This window comes from Anser brachyrhynchus (genome assembly GCF_964034855.1).
Source record: "Anser brachyrhynchus genome assembly, chromosome: 16".
Lineage (NCBI taxonomy): Eukaryota > Metazoa > Chordata > Aves > Anseriformes > Anatidae > Anser > Anser brachyrhynchus.
Genome location: NC_137734.1, coordinates 9151162 through 9173852, shown reverse-complemented (window position 1 = coordinate 9173852; position 22691 = coordinate 9151162). Strand labels below are relative to the sequence as shown.

Genomic DNA, 22691 nt, shown 5'->3' with positions numbered 1-22691 from the left:
TGAGGGTGGATCTCGTCCGTGCAGGGTGAGGGCTGAAGCACACAGGTTTGGGCACTGAATCCGTCAGACTTAAAACAGGAGGTGTCTAGCTCGGCACTGCTTTCCTGAATCACGGCTTTATCCGTGAGCAAATAACATATGTCTAAACCTGCTGTCAGCTGCAATGAGCTAAAGCAGAAGCTCGGTGCCAGCTGATGGTAGTTATATTTTTGGCCAGCAAATATGACCATGAAACAGAGCAAATAAAGGCTTTGGTTTTATCCATACCTTTTTATTTATTTCTGTAGTCTGTAGTAAGGGACCATTGCTTTAAAATCCTCAGACATTTGGACATATTTTACAAGACAGTACAGTTTCTGAATGTCACACATTGATCACAGTTTCATACTACTACATGCATATAAAGACATTGATTTTTTTTTTTTTTTAATAATTTGTTTACGGAAACAACTGGAGAGGTCAATAAACTTTAACAAAGAATGACTAAATCAAAGTTACAAAAAATGTAAGACTCTAGGTACACTAGTATATGGCTAATGTTGCTGTAATCACCCCAAAATGCCAGGGGATTGGAAAAGTGCTTAAATGGGGAGAAAACATCTGCCGATGCATTGCCCCTTGGGTCGATCCAATATAACCCAAAGACGAGATTGTGCAAGATGTGCAGGATCTGCTGGGCTGTAGGCAGAGGCAGGAGGCTCTGCCCATCATTATATACAAGCTGAACTGGGTTCCCCATTGCTTCCCCAGTGCGCAGGGTAAAACATAAGTGAAGTGTGAGGCAATGGAGAAAGCTGTCATGTATTCTGCCCTTTTTCAAGCTGGGTCACAGTTGGTTTCAGCTTCCAGATACAAAAGCAATTTGATCCACACATACTAGGAGAGTCACAGGAAACCTGCATTTTCCAGTTTTCTATTTGTTGCTGAATATCACATTTCTCTTTGAGAGGAACCCCACAGCTTTCTTACCCTTTAGCGACTACGGGTGCTCAGCACAGCCCTTCGGAGCTTTCACCGGGAAGCACTGGCCGGGGTTTGAGGGCTGGCGGGGCAACGCAAGTCAAGCGGCCGTCCTGTGCTTTTGGAGAAGGAAGAGCTGAGGCTGCTCCCCAGCGCCGTGAAACACCGAGCAGCCGCGATGTGCAGCACACAGACAGCCCGCCTGTCACCCGTCGGCGGGTACGGAGGTGTCCTGGAGCAGCACACGCAGCACTGCCTCAGGCAGTGTTTTCTCCCCAATTAAGAACTGTTTCACTGGCCTGATGAAAAAGCAGACTTTTTCTGCATTAGTCGGGGCTTTTTTTTAATGCTAATCTAGTTGGAAAGCGAGTTTGGTTGGTAGCTGTGGCTGGCCTTTCTGAGTGCAGTATCATGGCTTCAGAGTTCAAAGGAAGATGGAGATGCTGCCCCCCCCCCCCCCCCCCCCCCCAAACTCACCAGTGGGGAATGTTTCAATGCAAAAACAGTTTTGTGCGCCCATCACCAAAGCCCCAGAAAGAATGGGGAAAAAAAAGTCCTCTGTCTTGCTCACAAGCCAACAAAATTGGTATAAACAAATCCCGGTGACAGCATGAACCAAAGTGTGGCTAATGGTACTTGGGAGTAGTGAAAAATAAAAGGATGAGGAGGCAAAATGGGCAGAGATCCTAAACGAAACGCGGTGAGTAGAGCAGAACCGATGGATCCTAAAATGGCCTTAACTGCAGATTGCCAGTAAGACCAGAGGTTGTGACACAGTTGAAGGATGGCCCGTCGGCCAGTACTGTCCTCCCAGCATCAGCAGGTCCCTGGACTGAGGGCTGCCAGGGTTGAACTGTGGCTGAGCTCGTGGTCTTGCTGTAGGGACAGTCATTTGTGAACCTGGGGCACTGCTTGCGGTATCAAGCCCACAAAGAGCGAGCTGACACAGAAGGCTGCTCAGTCAAGGCCGGGATGATGGGGATGGTTATTGTCCTCTTGCATGAAGGATTTTCTCCTTTCACAGACTTTCATTGACCTGTCTCTGTTTCCCATTCCCTCACCCCACTGGTTTCCTCTTAGGTGCTGTGGACAGACACCTCCATCCCTGAGGTCATGCAGAGCCTGTGGTTTTCCATTAGCTTTTAAAGATAGGGGTCCAAATTCTTTACTGGGCTAAATTGGGCACAGCTCCATTGACCTCAATGGGCATTTATTTATAGCAGCAAAGAATTTGGCATTTTTTTTGCAAATTTAGCTCCGTGGCTTCTCTCAATGCTCTAGTTTGGGCAGATCTTTGTATTGAGCCCAGGCTGATTATTATTTTTTGAAGGTAGCATCACTACAGTCTTGAAAAGACCCCTTTAAAAATGTTAAAGGTTAATACTTGCTCAGTCCTACTGAATAGCAATAGTATTATTTCTGTTTAAAAAGAAAAATGAAGCTTTATTTTCTAAGCCTCTAGACTGAAGACTTCTTGTGCGATGAAACCAGAATCACACAAAGCAAAATTCTGAGTAGTATTTACAGATACGAACACCTGTGGCACCCTACCATTGGTGTCAAAGGACACTTATTTGTGGCTTGGGTAACACCAGCAACGAAGGGAATACACATCCTGAATGCAAACGTTCAGTTTCCCTAAGGTTTCCTTTGTCTGGCCAAGACAAAGTTTCAGTGCAAGAGCCTACCTCTGATCAGCATGGGGTGCAAAACACATTCTGAAAAATAATCATTTCAGCTGGTTTGTATTTGGGGCATTTCTGTTGTGGTAGGAGGGCTACCTACAGGGCCAAATTTAAGACTAACGTGATCAGAAGGTTTCTGTGGTATTGTTGAATATGCTCAGACAAACTTACTGATGTGGAAGGTGCCTTTTGAAGAGATTTATGGGATCTTTGATGATATATATCATGGGCTATTGCAGTAATTGTGTTAAAAATAAGAAAATAAAGAACAAAAAATCCCACCCAGTTAATAACCTTGTGTGTAAATGGCTATTGCTGACACATAATCACATGCATACCAATGTCTGCTGCTTACACTGCTCATTTGGGTGTTATCCAGACTTTCTGAAATACATGTGTTCCCAAATTAAATCCATTTCAGATTTACTGGCTAGTGTTGTGAGCATGTAAGAAAATCACACAAGGAGATTGTTTTGCGCTAAGAAAAGGAAGTGGGTCCAAAATTCCGTCTTTGGAAAAAAAAACACCTTGTCACTGACCGGACTGCTGGGCTGAATCAAGCTGCAAATCTGATATGGAGTTACAGGACAGTCTGAATCTCTTGGTCATGCTAGACTTCAACAGTCCATGAGATAGCTTCAGGATGCACGTTTGTCTCATGGATGTTTTATTCAATTTATGTGACGGCACAGTTACGAAGGAGCAAGAGAGATCACTAATAAGAAGGTACATGGGTAGTATTTACCTTAGCCAAATCCAAATCCAGTCCCTTTCTGAATGGGTACTTTTTAAAATTATTATTATTTTATTCCCCTATACTTTTTTTCTCATTTCCTGATTTTATCTGGGACTGAAAGTAGAAATAGAAGTCTCGACCTTTCTGTTTTAACCCAGGGAAACCTCCCCTGGATGTGGGAGCTTTGGAGGGAGCTTTGCCTGAGCATTGCTAGGTCACTGCCCTTAAAATAAGAGTCTGTCTTTTCAGTTTTGATGTTTATCCCAACTCCAAATAATTATTAGGACAGTCAGATTCAAATCCCGTCTCTTTATGCTCTCAGCTTAATTGATGTAAATCTGGAAAAACTCCGCTGAAGTCCAGGCTATGGTTAATGCTGAAGCCAGTGGCACTGGCTGGCATTTACACTGCCATAACCAAGGTCAGAGTGTGGCCCACTTCTTTGTTTCTCAGAAAGATCATCTTAGTTTCCATAACCAATCCCTGGTTATTTTTAAGTACCACAAACAGGAAAATACAAAAACGCGACAACATCAGACAAACTCAGTGACCTTTCGCAGACACACTTCCAGGAGGGATGTTGCGGGTGTTTTCAGAATGAAGGAAAATAATGACAACAAAAAAGTTAGGGGATCATCTATGTAAATGAATAACAAGAAAGCATCTAATATATTATTCTGTAATACAAAAAGAAGAAATCTGACTTGATTGCCCTATTATAAATTTGCTAAAAATACAGATATATATTTATATTTGTATATATATATAATTTTTTTTTTTATCTGAACAGAAAAATAGACTACTCTGGAATGCATGAAAGTCACATGACTTTTCCATACATCAGATACTTATAAAGCCAACACAATGGCAAACAGAAGGTACAGAGGTAACTAAAACATCTGTACTTTATTCAAGAACTATTTAAAGCCATATTCTCCCCAAGTGGGTGATCCTAAAACAATCTAAGGTAACAGTTGTTCAGTTCGATTGCCATAAGCAGAAGTGACTGACCAAACATGAGCGCTTTGCCGAAGAAGTTGGAGCTAATTTGGAGTTGCCCGGGAAGCCCACCTCCCCATCTCCCTCCCCACTGAGCTGCACGGAAGGGCGCCAGGGCCACACGGTCTCCATCGCTCTGCTGCTTTACTCAGTAATTCTACTATTTGCTTTAAAATGAGGTGTTAAAAACTATTGGAGATCATGTTATGTGGAGCTTACCAACAGAGAGAGAACTTGGCTTTAGAAACCTTGTCTTTGTAATGAGTTTTAAATACCCTTGTTATTTACTATAAACTGTACCAGTCATAATTCTGTCAAGACATAAATATACAATAGGTACAAATATTAACAATACATTACAATTTTACAGAATTGTTTTCCTTAGAAATGTGTATCTTATTAGCTGCAAGGGAAGAAAAGGCTACAGTTTATCACAGCCATAGTTGCCAAAGAAACCAACCGCCTTGGATTCGTTCCTGCATGCCTTGCACAGACATATATTCCCCGGCATTTGACACACGGCATGTTCAGAAAGGGAATGTGCGTTCCACGGGTTTTCTTTTCCTTGTTTTTTCTTCTTCTACCTTTATAGACTCTTGAACCTTTCAGAAAATGTGGATTTCACAGGAGACTGTTTTGTTTTGTTTCATTTTTCCGTAAGTGTGCTTAGGTGAAGTTTCTAAGAAAAGGCACTGAGAAATCTACTGCATTAAGTGACTGCTGTTTTCCTTTGTTCAAGGCTAAAATTCAAAGTATCTTTGCCTCCTGGTTAAGAAAACTGCACCCATTCCTTCCGCAAATATATATATTCTATATATATATATTTATATATATATTAAAAATGGTGTTGATGGCGTAAGATACAAGCAAGAGCAGACATCACACGTACATAGTCCTTTCAGATACGATGTCTTCTGCAGCAGCAGGTGGAACTGTCAGCTTGCTCGATACACGATACACAGTAAGTTCACAGACCTGAATGCCAAATATCAGTGATTAAACTGCACACTTTAGCTTGATGCAAGAGATATTGCATATTTTCCCCTACTTTTATGAGCTTTGGGAAACATGTACCAAACGAACTATAAAATGAAATTGTCTTCTAGTATCTATAGGATTTGGTGAGCATTATGTTTTCAAAGCACTGCCTTTCCTTTTGTAATGAGTACAGATTTAGTCTACCATAGCTTTATTTTTAGAGTAGATTTCCCAGTGCTTACATTATATATATGTGTATTGTGCACACACACACATATATAGATACATACTTCATATTCAGACTTTATTTCATTAAAATAAATTAAACATACTTCCTTTTTAACTGGGCACAAAATGAGAGCTACATCTTCATACACAAATAAGAAAGAAATGCTCTTCAAGCATATTATATGCTTAATTTTAAATTATTTGCTTTCTATAAGAAATCTATAGGACTTTGGCTATTCATACTTAAAAGGTAGATTCTTAATGATACTTTTGAATTTGGCTTTCAAAAGTGACTCAATAAAATGCTACTTTAAAGGTAGGACTAAATAGATGATATAAGATGTGTGTTGTAAATGATCACACAAGGCAGACAGAGGGCCTTTGGTTACAAGGAGAGTTGCACCAGTTGATTATCAGTTAAAAAAATGATAGAATTGTTGATCTATACATTTTTGTCAGTGCCATCTATAAACCAAATACATCAATTTGGATGAAAAAGTGTGGTAAGTACTACACTATATGGCTATATTTAAATATGCTCACTTTTGCGATATGTAAAATATGACTTTTTTTCCACATGAAAGCATCAGCTTTAAAAATATTTAACTTGGAAATCACTATTACTTACTTTATCAAAAAAAATTTCCCTGATTTTTTTTTCTTTTTACATTTGTGCTGATGGCAGACATGAATGATCACCGAAACATAGAGATTATGTTAAGACTGTTCTCTTTAAAATTTCTCATTGCCGCTCTATGGCCTTGGGAAGCCATAGAATAAATCAGTATTTAAAGCTTATCTGCTGGAAAGTCACTTTACTTCTTCTTAATGACTCAATCTTAACTAGCATCTCAGCATTACATCAGTTCCTCTAAGTACACTTGTATTTACTATGGCCAAATCCTAAAGTCCTTCGCCAGGCAAAGAGCCCATTTGGACGAACGGTGGTTTTGGCTGAGTGAAGACAGAGTAAAAGCTGAGGAACCTCAGGAATTGGCCCTGCGTAAATACTCTGGAGAATACAGTTTGCTCGCACGGATACCTCTTACTGATTTTGAGTATCTCCCGCATAGCTCTCTGCATGACACGAGGTCTCTTCTGCTGCCAGCGGGCGAATTCGTGAGGTGGTGGCTCAGGTCTCACTCGCGCCTTCCCCAGGGCCTGGCCTTGCAGGAGGCAAGGAGGACTTCTGAGCAGGTGCCTTGGGCTGTGTCCCACCGCCAGGGGCCAGCGGGGACCACTGCTTCAGCATGTGTGCAGGCTTGTGCCAAGGAGAGACCTAACAAAGCTATCATCGTAACCCTTAACAGTTCCTAAAACAGATATGTGCTTATTGCTTTTGTCCGTACATGCTGCATTCACTATTACGGATTACAGACAGAAGTACTGTACAGCGTGGACGGAGAGACAGTTACATTCAGGACTAACCAACGGCTTTTTCACAGGGGGAAGGAACAAAACGCAGCGGACTCGTGTGGTTACGGTCTTCCTCCAGCGTGCGCCTCCGCTCCCGAGTCCCGTGCCTCTGCACGCCCCAAGACCTGTTGCATGCAGATAGCTACACGCCCCGGCAGGTACTCCGAAATAGGTCAGGAAACGCTTATTGACAGAGTTATTTACAACTGAGTTTTACAGTAGAAACGGATAACAACATAAAAGATTACCATCACAGTTATCACAGGACAGGTTGTGACTTGCTACCGGCGTGTAACAAATCACAGTCACGACAGGAGGCACAAATTAAAATAGTGCTTTGTTAAAGTGCTTGATTGTTACACTCTGCTATCCTACTCCAGCATCGCAACAACAACAAAAAGTCAACGTAAAGTGCTTTTCCCCCCCAATATTAAAAACCAAAGACAAATTATTTCCTACACAATTTGACATAACTTTATTGAAACAATAATATTTTAAAAACCTAGGCTGGTGGCTGCTAGTTCTGTTCATTTAAAATGGTCAAATCTTTTTTTTTTTTTTTTTTCTCGTTTCGCTTAAAAATGAGTGGATGCTATTAAAACATCAGGCCTGATCCTGCTGTCTCTGGCAGCCGCCCTGTGCTGCCACGACGCGCCAGCGTGGCAGGAGCTGCTCCCGCCCGACCTCCTCGCAAGAGAGAGCACGACCAGGCCCGGGGCGGGTAGCTAAAGAATCCCTCTTTTTGCATATTTATGTAACGCTTGCATATCTTTCACCGCACCGCACGGGCGCGAAAAGCTTCAGACCGACTGGTTCCTCTCCTACGCCAAGGGCGAGACTTCGGCCGAGGCCTGAAGTCGGGGCGCGGGCGGGAAGGGGAGGCCCGAGGAGCAGGCCTCAGGGCCGGCCGCCGCGCTGGGCCATCCCCATGGGGCAGGGAGCCGCCACGGCGCGGACGGGGGCACGGAGAGGAGCCGAGCTCCCCTTCCAGCCCCGCGCTCCCCGGCTGCGGGAAGGGGCCTGCGATGCCGCCGGAGATCCCTGCTTCTGCATGGCTCCTTCACACCTTCCCAGCGTGGGCTGTGGGTGCCCCGAGGGCCACACGCTGGCCCAGGGGCAGGTTTCGATTTTAGCAGAGGGTAAGTGCGAGTTTCACTACATCCTAGGGGGTGTTTGGAATTAGATACAAGTGGTGCAACTCACCCTGCTGATGTTTCAAAAGAAAATGTCAGGTCCTACAGGATATTGTATTGTTAAACACACACAGAGCATTTTAATAATTGGTTTCTCTAGACCGCTATTTGTTTTAAATGGTTTTCACTTGGATTTTCCAATAATGCAAGTGTTCCCTGTTACCTTTAGACATAATATCCATCAGAGAAAGCTGTAGATGGGGAACAGCTGCCCTGAAGCAGAGAGCATTGTGTTTTTGATAGCTTTATACCAACCCCAGCAATTTATTCCAGAGTTCAAATCTGGCTGCCTCGGCATCCTTTATGGAACTAATGCAAATCAGGTGTTAGTATTTCCAAAAGGAGCTCTAGCGTTCAAGGGGAATGGATGGATATTTGGTCACATTGGCTTCACTGGACAACATGAAAGGAGATCAATGTGTGATCATGATTTGCAATCCTTATTTTTGACTGATGTGGGCAATGTCTTTAAAGTTGTTTCAGAGAAGGACATTTTCACAAACCCACACTGGACCTCCCCTCAGACTTTTAGAAACATGTGGCTTATTTCAGCCAAGTTCATGCCATGCAGAAGCTCTTTTTTTTGTGTTGACTGTAAAGACATTCCTTTAAACTTTCAGTAAGTTCTTTTGGAGCCTGTCTCAGATGCTTTGATCATGTGTGTTAGCATGTCCTCCACTGCCTGGTAATACATGGACTTCTGGAGAAATGTGATTTTCTAGTCTGACAGTCTCCTGATGGCCCTGGGTTCTTCCAGTGATACCTTCCATAGAGTAAATGCAGTTTTGCCCTATCAGCTTAGGGGAGGTGGGTAAAGCAGCAGCTTCTAAATGGTTCTTCTCTGTTCTATAAACATTGTCCTTTTGCTTTAGATAACCACTGTTTGTAACATTGTACTTAGGACTCACATTTCCGGGAGGACTCGAATCGTAAAGCAGCTGACCTTCATCGTCAGTGTCAGCATCTATGTATTTGTGAATACCAGCATCGTGGAAGTTGAAAGCTATGGCTGTCTGTGTCTCTGGTGACTTTGGGGGTGTTCTCGCACTCGCAGTTGTGTAGATCGAGGTTTCTGGGCTCATGAGAGATCTGTCAGAGAGTAAGGAAGTATCTGTGGCAGCAGCAGCAGCTCCCCTGCCCTTGAGAGGGTCTGGATATATTCTCAGGACATTTGATGCTGGTACTAATGTGCTGGTGTCCTCTTCCATGAAGTTGACTTTCAGAGATCTTAGTTTTAAAGGGTTACTGGCCTTTATGGAGCTTTTGGGACTTTCTATGAAAAAAGCAGAACAGTGGCTGCCTTCAGAGCTTGGGTTTATTTCCACAAATCGGGCACTACTCCCCTCCCCTCTGCTCTGCTCCTGAATCACATTAATGCCACCTTTGCAGGGAAGGGTAGCGAGTGGGCTGTGGGAAAATCTCCCAGAGTCAGGGAACTCAGCAGCACAACTTATGAAGCTGTCGATGCTGGACATGCTCCTCATGTCAATGATCCCATCGGCACGAGTCGTCAGCAAGGGCACCATAGGGCCGGGAAGGGTCTCCATTTCTAGCTCTTCCTTTTGCTTTCCAGGCTGACTCGACTCTTTAGTGTTAAGGTTTGGCTGTGACTGAGTCTTTGCCATTTTGTTATACATGTCCTCTAGCTGTTGGACATTCAGGTGCTGGGGACTTGAGGACGACCTGGCTTTTTCTGGAGATCCTTGTTCCTTGGTTTCAAAAGATTTACTAGAGCTAGTTTCAGAGAGTGTTCTCTTGGTCCATTTCCATTTGCTGGGAGATAAATGATTGTCCTGAACTTTATCCTTTTTGGCTATGCTTTCTCCATTCTTTTCAACCACAATGTCCATGAGTTCTATACTACGGGCAAATGCGTCCTTCATGTTCATGGAGACAATACTACCATTCCTTTTTGCTCTTTCAAGAGCTTCTCTGCGCTTAATGGCTTTCTCCTGCCTCTTCTGCTCTTTGTAGAACTCAGAGAAGTTATTGACAATAATTGGGATAGGAAGAGCAATCACCAGCACTCCAGCAATGCAGCACAGTCCTCCTACTATTTTACCTAAAAGTGTTTTGGGGTAGATGTCTCCATAGCCTACTGTTGTCATGGTGATTGTTGCCCACCAGAAAGAAGCTGGGATGCTCTTGAATTTCGTATCGTCCTCATCCTTTTCTGCAAAAAATACTAAACTGGAAAAGATCATAATGCCCATGGCCAAAAACAAGATGAGTAAGCCAAGCTCATTGTAACTCCTCCTCAGTGTAAACCCCAAGGACTGTAAACCTGTTGAGTGCCGGGCAAGCTTTAGAATCCGGAGTATCCTCATAATCCGAAATATTTGGACCACTCGTCGTACATTTTGGAACTGAAGTACACTTTTATTGGATTCTGTGAGGAAGATAGTGACATAGTATGGTAAAATAGCTAGCAAATCAATAGCATTCAGTGGGCCTTTGAAAAACTTCCATTTCTTAGGCGAGGATAGGAACCGCAAGAGGTATTCCATTGTAAACCATGCAATGCACACTGCTTCCACATGGGCAAGTTGGGGATTATCTGTTGTCTGCCCAAATTCATCCACGCCTTGTAGTTCAGGAAGTGTGTTAAGGGACAAGGCAATTGTAGATAGTACAATAAACATGATGGAAATGATTGCCAAAATCTGGAAAGGAAAGAGAAGACAGTGAGTTCGGCTCAGAATATATTACACTATCTACCATCGTCATTAACACATGGCTTTATTTCCACTTATACTTTTCAAGAGTAACTCTGCTCTTAGTACCTGGAAATCAGATGACCAATGCATCCTGAAGTGATTTTATTTTGGAAGCTACTCTTAGTTATATCAGATGTATAGAGCAGATAAAACATTTACTTCAGCTCCTGTCCATTCCTCTCAGTGTATTCAAGGAACATGTACCAAGCAGCTAGGACGCCAGGAGGACTGTGAAGCAGTTCACAGCAGGAGCTTTTGATTAGCTGCTAATTAGGTGCCCAACAAAGCCCATCTGGACAACAAGCTCTAAAATCTAAGCAAGAAGGAGAGCAATTGTGAATGCAAGATTCAGTCACAGCAATGTAGACCATTTAATGTATGGCTATATCTATAAAATGGGGTGCCTATGGCTAATTACAGATAGATGTGTACAACTCTACTACATATAAGCATACAAGTAACACACTCTTTTTGAATGACTCACCTCTAATTTGAAACTTGACAGCTGTGAAAGACATGAAAACCTTCCTAGACTTTCTAAAACATTTTGAGCTCTGAGCTATTCTGCATGTGACCAGCTGGCCACCCCAGCTACTCAACACAGCCAGGAGAAAAAAACAAACCAAACTGCACAGTAGTGAGACAGACAAGACTCTTGCGATCAAGAGTGCAATGAGACAAGAAGGATCTGCAGTGAGCAGTCTCTAAAAATTTAAACACATAAAATCTGATCCTGGGTCACTGACTTTATGCAGAGCCGGAAAGAATAAAGTGCTAGATTAGTGTATTTGCAGTGTTCAGATGCTGTAGGCAGACTGTCCTTCCATATCTGTTTTATATAGACATTAATTCTATACTTTCCAGCTTCCCTAATTACATTTTCTTTTAAAGTAATTTGAGGGAGGTTTTGGAGCTGACAGACAATTTGAGGATTTTTTTTTCTACGCATGGATTCTTTCTCTAGCTTGTTAATTGGGTAGGAATATATCTAGTTTCTTAGGTTACTGCCAAAATACAGGAATGATTTCAAAACACACGTATATGTGACTAATGTTTTATGTATTCATTGCAGCGTAAGCTGGTCCCTTATGCTTGCTTTTCTTCTGCTTGATTGAAAAGAAGCATAAAATCAATTGCAACATGTGTGTGTGATGACTAAATACACAATATGCAGCAACGGATTATAAAATGTATGACAAGAGTTCTGCATCATGAATTGCAAATCTGACATGCTCTGAGTCCATGTCCTTCCTTGCCCATGTAACTAGATTTTAGCTTTCCTCACCGTCATGTTTCTCAGCCAGCCTTGCAATACCAGAATATTCACAGTTACCACCTGGGGCACTGCAGAAAGAAATTCTTGCAGGACTTCTCTTCAGCCAAGCCCAGCACACATATCCTAACTGTCAGGAAATAACAGACGTCTGAAGGGATAGTCCCTACAGTGGCACAAGCCTTGCTTGTGAGAAACGTAAATATCCAATATGGTTTGGAAACAGCCCGGTCTTCTCTGGAAGAGTCTCAGCTCCGAAAAAGCTGAAAGGCAGAAGTGTTCTGCAAAGGTTAGAAGCTGCACTTGAATTCATATAGTAAGCCTAAGCTGTGGTTTTAGGAGAGAAGCTGGCTCATACGCCTTCAAAAAATCCAAATGTAATGTAAGAGTTTCAACATTGACATTTTGATTTCCAAAAGTGTTTTAAAATCTACTTGCAGTTTAAAACAACCTTGCAAATCAATGTAATAAAAACATTTACCTTTTAACTCACTAAAAGTGTACTACATAACTTTGATTTGTACATGACACTGCAGATGTAGCAATTTAATCTGAAGAATGAAATCTGACTAGAAACAAACATTAGCTCCATTAAACAGTCTGGTTTCATTGCTTAAATTGGATTAAATAGAAAAAGTGAATGGTGTAAATGGCCTCCTGTGCAATTCTCTAATACTGGGATTTTTAGAATATCCTCACTTTCAGTTATTTAATCTTTACTAGGAGAAATGCTGAGAAGATTCCCTTTCATTTTTAAACAGATTACTTAAAAGAAAGTTTATTGTTAACAGTATAAAGATGCATTCACAGAAGACAATCCACTGATAGGAAACAAACAACCTCAAAATGAATCCCTACATTTAAGTGAATTGAGTGTTAGAAAGAGGTCATCAGAAATACAATCTGACTCATGAGCAATCAGAAGAAACAACCATTTAAGCTTATTCATGGATTCTGTATTTATTTGGCTGAAGGGAAAGGTGAAAAATGAGGCAAAACTCACAGAGATATTTTGATATGGGACCAAACCCCCTTGGCTTGCGCAGCGATCAGGAAATGGACCCCTACTGATAGAGAAGCTGTTTCTTTTCCCTGTCACCCCCTGCACGAACTAATGGTTTCAAACTCAAGAGAATAAAATGAAAGTCAAGTGTCTCATGCTGAAGTGGGGGGAGAAATTTAGCTGTTAACTATTTCAGCACAGTTGGTTGTTTTAGAAGATCATCTCCTGAAAACAATAAAATATCCCCAGAAGCAGGGAGTCCTATTTGATTTCCTAGAAGGCTCTTTCAGTGTTTTTTGCTGTGGCTTTGTTTACAACCCAAGATTTCTGAAGGTGTTTGGGATGTTTTCAATAGTGATTTTCAATTTCTTGCTGGTTTTTATCTCTGCCCGCTATACACAGAAGGGCTTATTTGTAGACTTAGATGTACCTAGTGTGTTTTATCTCCTTCAATTTCAGTGTAAATATTAACACTCCATCTTTATTCAGTGGATGTCATCCAGCAGCAGTAATTGGTGTCAAACCTTCTGTTTCCTTTGATATACTTTCCTGCTTTGAAGATGAAGGCAATGCCAGGTGAACATAAATTTGAAAACTAGTAGATCTGAGTGTAAGATTTGTTTTTTGGTTTACCAGATCTAGCCATGAAGCTAAGCAATAAACAGAGAGAGACATTTATCACTTCTCCTGCAAGTTGCAGCAAGATGTCCCCAGTGCACCTGAGGTACAGATTTTCCCCCTTATTGATCTACTGCAATCATACATCTTTAGAAGCTTGTCAGGTTAAGAAAAACTTCTAAAGGTGGGCTGACTGCCCTCAAGTACTCAAAGCACTTTTCAGTTGGAAAGTACCCAGATGATGGAGGTAAAAACATCCCCATAGGGTGTTTAGAGGGTCCTTCTCTAAGGTATGTCTTATCCTGGTAGCATCTACCACCCAAAAAAGCCACCTGAGCAGCAGTTCTTTGCAGCAAACTGCAACCAGCTGCTGTTGTTGCTGGGCACTAGCAGTGCATTCAGTGGCACAGGGCTCTACCCCGACGTATTTACAGTCTTGGATTTCAGATTACAGAAATCACCGTCTGTCCTTCTAATACGGTTTCCTATCAGAGCCATACTGATTCTCTGCCTTGGCAGCTTTTGTGTTTTCCACTGGCGGTAATGAGGGACAGGAAGCTGCAGGAACGACTCAGACTACCAAGAGCACCTCCAGAGATGCTGGGTGCAGTGGGCAACCTTTCCATTCGATTCCCAGCCCTTCCTCCTTCCTTTGCTCTTCCAGGCTCACTTGTGACCTGTGTGCTTCTGGTGCCACGGTCCTGAGAGCCGATCCCTGCTGTCCTCACGCAGGGATCCATCAGAGCTACGGACAGGAGCCCTGGCAGGCCAGGCCTTACTGGGCAGGTATCCACAGCTGAGCATCACACACGCTCTCTAAACCACCATAAAGCTCATAAGGTTTAAGAGTAGTTATCCCCTGCCCAACTTTCAGACCATTTCTTCTAACAGATGGCATGAAAGAAGCTGGGTAAGTTCCCTTTCTCTGTTTCTGCATTTGCTATCACGTTTCACCTGCATCAACACACCATGAATTGTGAAATTCCCCCTCAGGTGCTTTTCTAGGTGCCTTGCAGAGGATATTGGACTGGCTCCTAATGACAGCCCTGGCTTGGAGTGCACACCTCAGTATGGATAGGCAGGATTCCAGAAAAAACTTCTCTTCCGCCAAATCGACTGATTCGCAAAGATTTGTATTGAGCGAATCTGGGTTGCTGGTATGGTTCCTTTGTGGAAGCTGAATAACCCAAGGGCAGGTAGGGCAAGGTTTTGAATGAATTTAAAGCATTGCCTCGAAGTGATTAGCATGATTGTACATACAGGCTGGTTATTACACATGCAAATGAGACAAGCAAGCTGATTATGTGAGTAAGTGTAGCCAGTTTGTGTGCAACTGCTGCTTCCTGAGGCAGGATGGATGTGCCAGGCTTGCAAGCCACTAACCCCCACCTTCTCCAAAATCCCCCCCCAGATTCGGCAGGTAACAACCACCTTGCAGGAGCTATGCTCCTGTGCTGGCCTGATCCTGCTTGGTAGATGACAGAGGCCCTGGGATTCATCCTTGGTGTCAGCAAGGTCTTTGCTCGCCTGTAGAAAGGAGAGGGCTCCACAAAGGAGCCAGGATGCTCAGGAATCTCCTGCCTCTCTTCAGCATGTGATAGCAGAATTTTGTGGGCAGCAAAACTGCGCATGCTACCTCCCAGACAGCTCAGGGTGGGGTAAGTTTAAGGCAGCGTTTAGGGCTGGTAATAAACATTACTTCATTTTCTGTTCTTTGCACCGCTAAAGACCCTAACTGAGGTCAAGGCATAAGACTGGAGATTTTCAAAGCCATTAAAACTAATAAGAATAGGCTGACCAAATCCCATAGATGGCTCTAAAATCCCAGTGTAAGCATCTGAGATCTCTCTGCTGATGGCAACATGCCCTATACTTTTTCTGTCTTCATGCTCAGTAATGAAGCTGATATAGCAAGGAGAAGGGGTGGTGTGTGGGAGAGAGTGGGAGGGTGTTTGAATATAGATTCAATATTCTTGGAAATACGATGAGGAAATTGTTATGTAATCAAGAAGTTCAATAATGGTTTTGTCTAATGCACTTTTTTAGCTCCATCAGGGCCTGCAGATTAAACTTGGCATCAGGACCAGGCTTCATTCATATGCTCCATTTACTGAGGGATTTTTCCTGCAGCCTTCCTATTTCCCCGAGCGAGCAATACACTTTGAGTCAGACTGTCCAGCTCCCTCCCGCCATGCCTGTGCCAGCCCATGTCTCCCTAGGCCCCGAGGAACAGAGCACAGTGTATTTTGAGCACTATCCCACGTGCTGTGCGGTGCAGAAACAGATGGAGGGTTCCTTAATCTCTGCGCGCGGGGTAACGGCTCCCACTCACGGCAGGTATTTATTGACAGGGACTGGCTTTAGGAAACACCTCTTCACTAGAGAATGCCTATCTATTCATAAACCGAAGCAGTTTGCAGAAAGTGGTCACTTCTGATGCCATGATTCTGACCATTTGGCTTGTTTGTTTTTTGTTTTTTGTTTTTTGTTTTTTGTTTTTTCTAGAGGCCATAATGACAGGTAGCACTTCTTGGATCATGGCAAGCAGATGAGACCTAACTTGGGGATAAAGAGGCACGGGATGCACACAGAACCTTTAGTCTGCTTTTTTATGGGGAAGGATGCTAAGACGCAGTCAAAGACCTTGAATCTCCACAACCCCAAACCAAATGCCAAGTTCCTCTAATTTCTGTGGAAGGTAAGGCCATGTGCAAGAGTTCCCCTGATCGGGCACTTTCCGTACCACTTCTGCACCCTGGCTTGAGGAGCCCCCTGAGACCCATTTGTACCAGATCTGCCCTGTGGAGGGGCAGGACCCTGCACACACCAGCTCCCCCACATCCCTGCGGTGCCCCCAGTGACTGCGTCCACAGGCTGGGAGAGTTCAGACTCCTGTGCTCCTCTGTAAGCATCACTGCATAGCAGGAAATCCATAAAACCAAAACCATGTCTATTTTGCCTTGTAATGCCTGAGATCTCAATTTTGTCATTGCCTGGCAGAGCCCAGATTGAATATTGGTTAATTATTTGATTTTAGTTATAGCTGTAATAATTTTATCTGTTGGGAGGATAAGTCTATTCAGTCTAAAAGGGAATATAATACTTCTGCTGATTATATGCTGATGCCTTGTTTACCTACAGGCACCCAGAAAGCTGCTGCTGCAACTGCTGCTGACTAAGCTAAAGTGGGCAGAAAAGTAGCCTTCAGGCATGGCTGCCTGTAAATTCCTTGATGCTGTAAAGAACATGTTCAGTTGTCAGAGAGATATCAAGCCCCGTTAAATGATAAATGGTGTCAGTCTTCCTCCTGAGCAAAGCCCAGATGCAAATGGTGCACAGGAGAAGAAAATGATAAATGAATGAAAACACTGAAAAGGCAAACTTCAAAGACATACACTGCCTTGAGACATCAGCACAGTGATAGTGCTCAAGAAAGGATGAGAGGGGAGCATCTGTCCTATTTCTGCTGCTGGGGAAAGTTAAATAGGAAACAAACACACATAAGCTCAATGTTCCCCTTTTTTTCCTGGCCTTGCCTTTTGTCCGGGAAGACTGCAACCCAGCAAGCAGCGCTTGTGCAAGATGCCCAGCCCCAGACAGCACCGCGCAGACCCAAACTGTTTGCACATCCAGACCTCCTCCACAGACACAACCATCCCTGCAGCTTCGTGCTCCCCTTTCAGGTACCTCTCCCATTCTTGCTTTCTATCTTGTATTCAGTTGCCAAGGGTTTGAATTCAGAAAAAATAATAATAATAATAAAAAAAACCCAATGCCTTAACCCTGAGCAGCAGTGAACACCTGGGAACCGCTCCTCAAGGTCCTTTTGTGATTTAACCCTGCACTAGGGAAAGTGAATGCTCATGAACGACTCCCAGTGTCCCAAGCAGTCCGCTCAGCCTCAGGAACTATTTACAGGCTGTGCTGAACTTAAATTGTTCGTGTTCACTGGTGTACTTGTGGGAGGTGGTTTTTATTTTATTTTAATGGCTGAATTCAATCAGGAATGTGCCAAGATAGCACGGAATCAACTGAATGTAATTAAGCAAAAACTATTAGCTTGATTGCTAAACTAGTCTTCCTCTCGTGAATATGCATGAGAATAACTGATATTAATTCTTTTCAGATCTCTGACACATACCAGAGTGTGGAGTTTTTTTGGAAGACTAAACCTGTTCCACTGCCACTTCCTCACCGAAAGGTATAATTAGTTGTGCTGCAGGGCGATACACCTCGTCACTGATACCACACTGGGTTATCACCTAGCGAGGAAATTGGAGCAGTGCTCAAGTGATGTTTTGTCTGCAAAAACGGCGACCTGTTTAACAATTTTTCCAGAAATGCATTAGGAGAAGCAGCAAATCTGTTTTCCAGCATCAGCCATGCTAATAACATGAATAAAGAGAGTACCCTTCAATGAACAGCCAATTCCTGTGCATAGAAAGCCAGTGGAAATATCCTCTGCATTGGTCAGCAGGTGGTGAGCAGCTGTGATCTGCATCACTTGCTTTGTTTATTCTTTTTATTTATTTTTTACTCATTTTCTTTCCATTTTCTTTCCTCCCCTTTGTTATTAAACTGCCCTTATCTCAACCCATGAGCTCTTGTACTTTTCAATTTTCTCCCCTATCCCACTTTGGGGAGGGGACAAAGTGAGCAAACGGCTGTGCAGTGTTTCGCCTTCTTCTAGATTAAACCACAGCACTGGGCTCCTCCTGCAGCACATGGGAGACTTCTCCATCAGGTATCAGCCTTTTCCCATTCAGACTTGGAACAAGGACATGACATTCAGGCTGAGGCACTTCTGCTGCCTTACAAGCTGGGGAAGATAGACTTCTTCAGCGAGACAAAGCCTCCTGTACGAGGGCTGCAGCCCCTGCCCAGGCTGCCCAGAGCTGCCCACACGCTTACAGCCTGATGTAAGAGGAGCTTTAGTTGCATCTCCTGCCTCCATGAGTAAGCTTTGTGCTCACACAAGGGATTACAGATGATAAGCGTCTATTCCCTGCAAGTAGCCTGCAAATAAGTTGAATATTAGTGCCCTTATTTTTGCAAGAGGGGCATATGAAGGCCCCAGGTGATGGGAAATATCACTGCAGGGGTTCCTCCAAGCTCGCAGCACCTTCCCCGTTCTCAGTCCTTTATTCTCTTGTTTTCCTGATCAGCTTCTCTGCTCTGCCTCACGCCCACCCCCACTTTGTGTTTGCAGAGAGCAGGGCTTTGCTGCGGACACATCCGCATGTGGGTTCATCCCTCCCAAGCCAGGGCTCCCGAGGCTTCCCTTGGGCTGCAGCAGAGCACACAGCCCTTTCAAACACTTCATTCACGTTGTGTTTGCAGTCTCCAGCACAGATGGTTCTTCCCTTTGTAAGCGCTAAACACTGGATTAGATATCACATATTTAATAAATAGCAACAACTGTATACAAATCAAAGCAGCTAAAAACTAATCCTTGGCAATTATTCATTCACATCAATCTAAGATTAAGTAGTAAATAGAGAGAGTAGATACAGAATCTGTTTGAATGCAAGAGAAAAGACAAGGCAGCTGCACATCAGCATTTCAACAAGAGAGTTTGATCTCAGCTCAGTGAGACAGTTTTCATGCATTCAAGTTACAAATATAGGAAATGGAACCGAGGTGCGGAGATGTATATATATATTTAAAATTCTCTTTTGAGCTCAAGAAAAAGCTCGAGCTCTTTGAAGTGTCAGCTGGCAATCTGGAGGTTCTCATTACTTCTATGCTCACTGACTTCTGGGAGCACCGGACACGACACTTACACAACAGTAAGCCTTTCCGAACCAGACGAAATAAACATCTTCCAGTTTGGATAGCCCTAGGCTTTCTGATAGTTTCAAAATCTCTATTCATAGCCTTTCCTGTGCTGCTGCATCCCGACATACCCCCAGCAGAGGCTGCAGAGGCAGTCCAGCAGCACAGAGCACTGTATCCTTTTTGGATAAGGAGCACAGCTGTTTTTCATACTGTTCCTTAGGGATTTTTTTTTAATGTCTGTTTTATTGATATTTTGCCCTTCACACTAATAAAAGTCACCTGAAACTGTTTGACAAATGCAGGTGTGCTGCCTCTTCGTGAGCGTTTATTGGAGAGGGGTGGGTGGGAGGAAGAGGCAAGGTTTGCTGTAAATGGCAGCTGAACGGTGCCAGGTGGTCCATCCTATTTTAATCCACCTGCAGAATAGCAAAGCCCAGCACTGAAGATTAAGGGGAATGATGCACTTCACTGGTTTTTAGCACGTTTTCAGTTGCCTGTTTCTGTTCAGGGTTTCTATGTTAATATAGGATGATACCACACTACATACTGGCTGGCAGGAATTAATCTTGTCATGAGTGTACTTCTTTGAAAGGCTGAGCCTTCCTGAGCTCTTAATTAGAGCTGATTTGACTGTCTCATTATCATAGCAGCAGATTTTGGAATAGCAAAGTTGAACCTTACTTGAACTTGTTGGCTACACGAGCACTGTTTTCCCTTCTCCTCCCCACCTCCAGCCATGAATAATAATACCAGTATCACTTTTTTTTTTTTTTTTAATGCTACTGAGGCCTCCTAGTAACTGTTTGCTAAACAAACGCAAGCTAACATGGTGCGCTGGGGGAGCGGCGTACGAAGGAGCCTGATTTCTGTTCGCCAAAGATAGAACTTGGCATTCCAGGGAAACGCTCGCTTTCGATGTCCTGGGAAACTTGGGCTTTTCTGTCAGGGACGCGGTGCCTTTATCTCACACTTCGACTGGACTGTGAGCGTGACAGCTGGGGTTTGCAAAACACATACCACGTGTGGACGAGGGCCAGGTCACTTTGTGGTTTTTTTTTTGCCCAGTTCTGAAGTTTGGTTGCAGTTGAGCTGAGCCGTCCCCGCCTCAGCCCGCTGTTTTCATCTCTCTGCTCGCCTCAGCTGCGCCAGCTCCCCACTCGCTGCCGAGCTGCAGCCCTGGCATTGTTTGGATGTTTCCATTAGGACTGCACTTGGCCAGCTGAAAACAAGCTGTCCGTGTGCACACACGGCCTGTGACTTGTCTAACCGTGCTGGTTCCTGCAGCAGGGACATCTGTCCTGCCTCTCCCCGATAACGCTCCTCGGCAAGAGAGCGCGAGCAGCTGAGAGCTGCTGTGCGGAGCCGTGCCTCCGAGGGAGACCCTGCGATCCAGTGCAAGGTCAGATGAAAGCCACCCCGTGGGCTCATTTAGCCACTGGATAAAGCTCTGTTTCCGATCAGGTTGCATTATCCCTAACGAGCTCTGGCAGACACTTCAGCACTCTGCTCTTGCAGGGAGACAGAGCGGTAAGACCTACCTTCCCCAGGGCAGCGCTTAACTCTTTCCACGTACGCTTGCTGGTCCGTGGGGAAGCCCAGATGTTAGGTGGGTCCTGAACAAAGCACCCAGGTGGCTTATGCCAAAATGCCAGAGCAACAAAGCTGACTGCTGAGCTGGGGGATTTACCCCATGGACAAGTGTGAGCCACGGTCTGGTTGCTGCAGGAAGCATTCCTGGGGTCAGCCAGAGCTCAGCACATCTGCAGAAATGGGCACCTCCTACTCTTCTGTTTGGCCTCTTGATGGCTGCAGCACAAAATGCTAAGAATCCCCTACGGGGCAAGGTTTGACAGACATCCCAGCTTGCTCCTAAGAGAATTCAGCGTATTTGGAAATGATACGTGGAAGAAACCCAGCCCAGGGAGACACACAGTGCAGAGTGGGAAAAACAAACCCAACCTACACTGAGAAACATTTACAGAGGACAAAATACCGAGGAAAAAAACCTCCTCAGTATGCCAGGTACATATGTTTACAAGAACAACCAAGGGGATCTAGGAATAACCTTTAAATGGTTGAAATCAGGCACAGAACAGCTGTGAATGAAAGTCCCCAGCAGCTGAGGCTCTCCGTGGAGTGAGCTGGCAATTCCCAAGGCAGTCCCGGCCAGCCTGCCTCATCAGGGAAGCTAACGTTGCCTTATTGTTTTCCTTTACTTCTTAGAGAGGAAAAACCATCCCAACAGTAGCTGTACTGGAGCCGTGTGTCCCCATTAACCTGCTGCAGGTAGGGTCAATCTGCTCTCTCCTGCATCCCCTTCAGAGGGCACGAAGCGTGTCTGTTCCCATGGCCACTGTCCCCTGGGAAGGAGAGGAAGGAAGGAAGGTGCTGCTCTATTTACGAGATAGTTCTGCTTTATGGCGCTGCCCTTCCTGCCGCCTGGCTGAACGGCCTTTCTTTTCTTTTTTTTTTTTTTTTTACCCTTCTCTCTCATTTCTCTGTCAGTTGATTGCTCGCTGCCAGAGGGTATTATTGGCTTCAAAAGGTTCATTTTCTGTTTCCTGAACTGCTCATCTTCTCCTGGCTCATTGCTGCTGTTGGAGGTGAGATCCGAGTCCCGGAGTCATTAGGCTGTTTGGGTTTTACCTTGAGAGCTTCCTAAGCTCAGCCCATCACATGAAGAAAACCTTTGAAAAGCCACTTTGATCACTTCAAACACACACCTTAAAAAAAAATAATCCAATGACCAGAGATTATTTGATTATTTCAGTGGTAGGTAGAAATAAGCTGGAAGCACACCCCTGCAAGGCAGGTTTCAGAAATGCCAATGTCTGGGGAGCACTTGTGCACAGCACGCAGCTCAGCTTGCTGCAGAGTTGGGAGGCTCTGAGAGCACCCCAATGTCCCAGCACATGTGGAAAATGTGATTCAATTCTGTAAATCAGCAGCACTTATGATCTGGTCCCAACTTTTGCTGTGGGTTAATTCACTGGTTGCAAGATGCAGCTCGGCAGTTTGCATGGAAACCACAGCCTGTCCTGATACAGGCCTCTGGGGAAGGATTTCCACCTGGGTTGGAAATTCCCAAATTCCCAAACTGTAGCTTT

At 44.1% G+C, this 22691-nt stretch overlaps 2 protein-coding genes across 2 annotated transcripts in view; one reads left to right on the top strand and one right to left on the bottom strand.

Annotated features, from left to right (window-relative positions):
• The window catches only part of LOC308178978 (somatomedin-B and thrombospondin type-1 domain-containing protein-like), a 42309-nt gene extending 35145 nt beyond the window's left edge, over positions 1-7164 (top strand). Inside the window, exon 6 of the transcript XR_013940083.1 lies at positions 7032-7164. The gene's annotated coding sequence lies outside the window, so the exon portion shown is untranslated. The remainder of the gene's footprint in view (positions 1-7031) is intronic.
• The window catches only part of KCNB1 (potassium voltage-gated channel subfamily B member 1), a 120328-nt gene continuing 97887 nt past the window's right edge, over positions 251-22691 (bottom strand). Inside the window, exon 3 of the mRNA XM_080558318.1 lies at positions 251-10858. Coding sequence (XP_080414444.1) covers positions 8837-10858 — 2022 coding nt within the window. The 3' untranslated portion in view covers positions 251-8836. The remainder of the gene's footprint in view (positions 10859-22691) is intronic.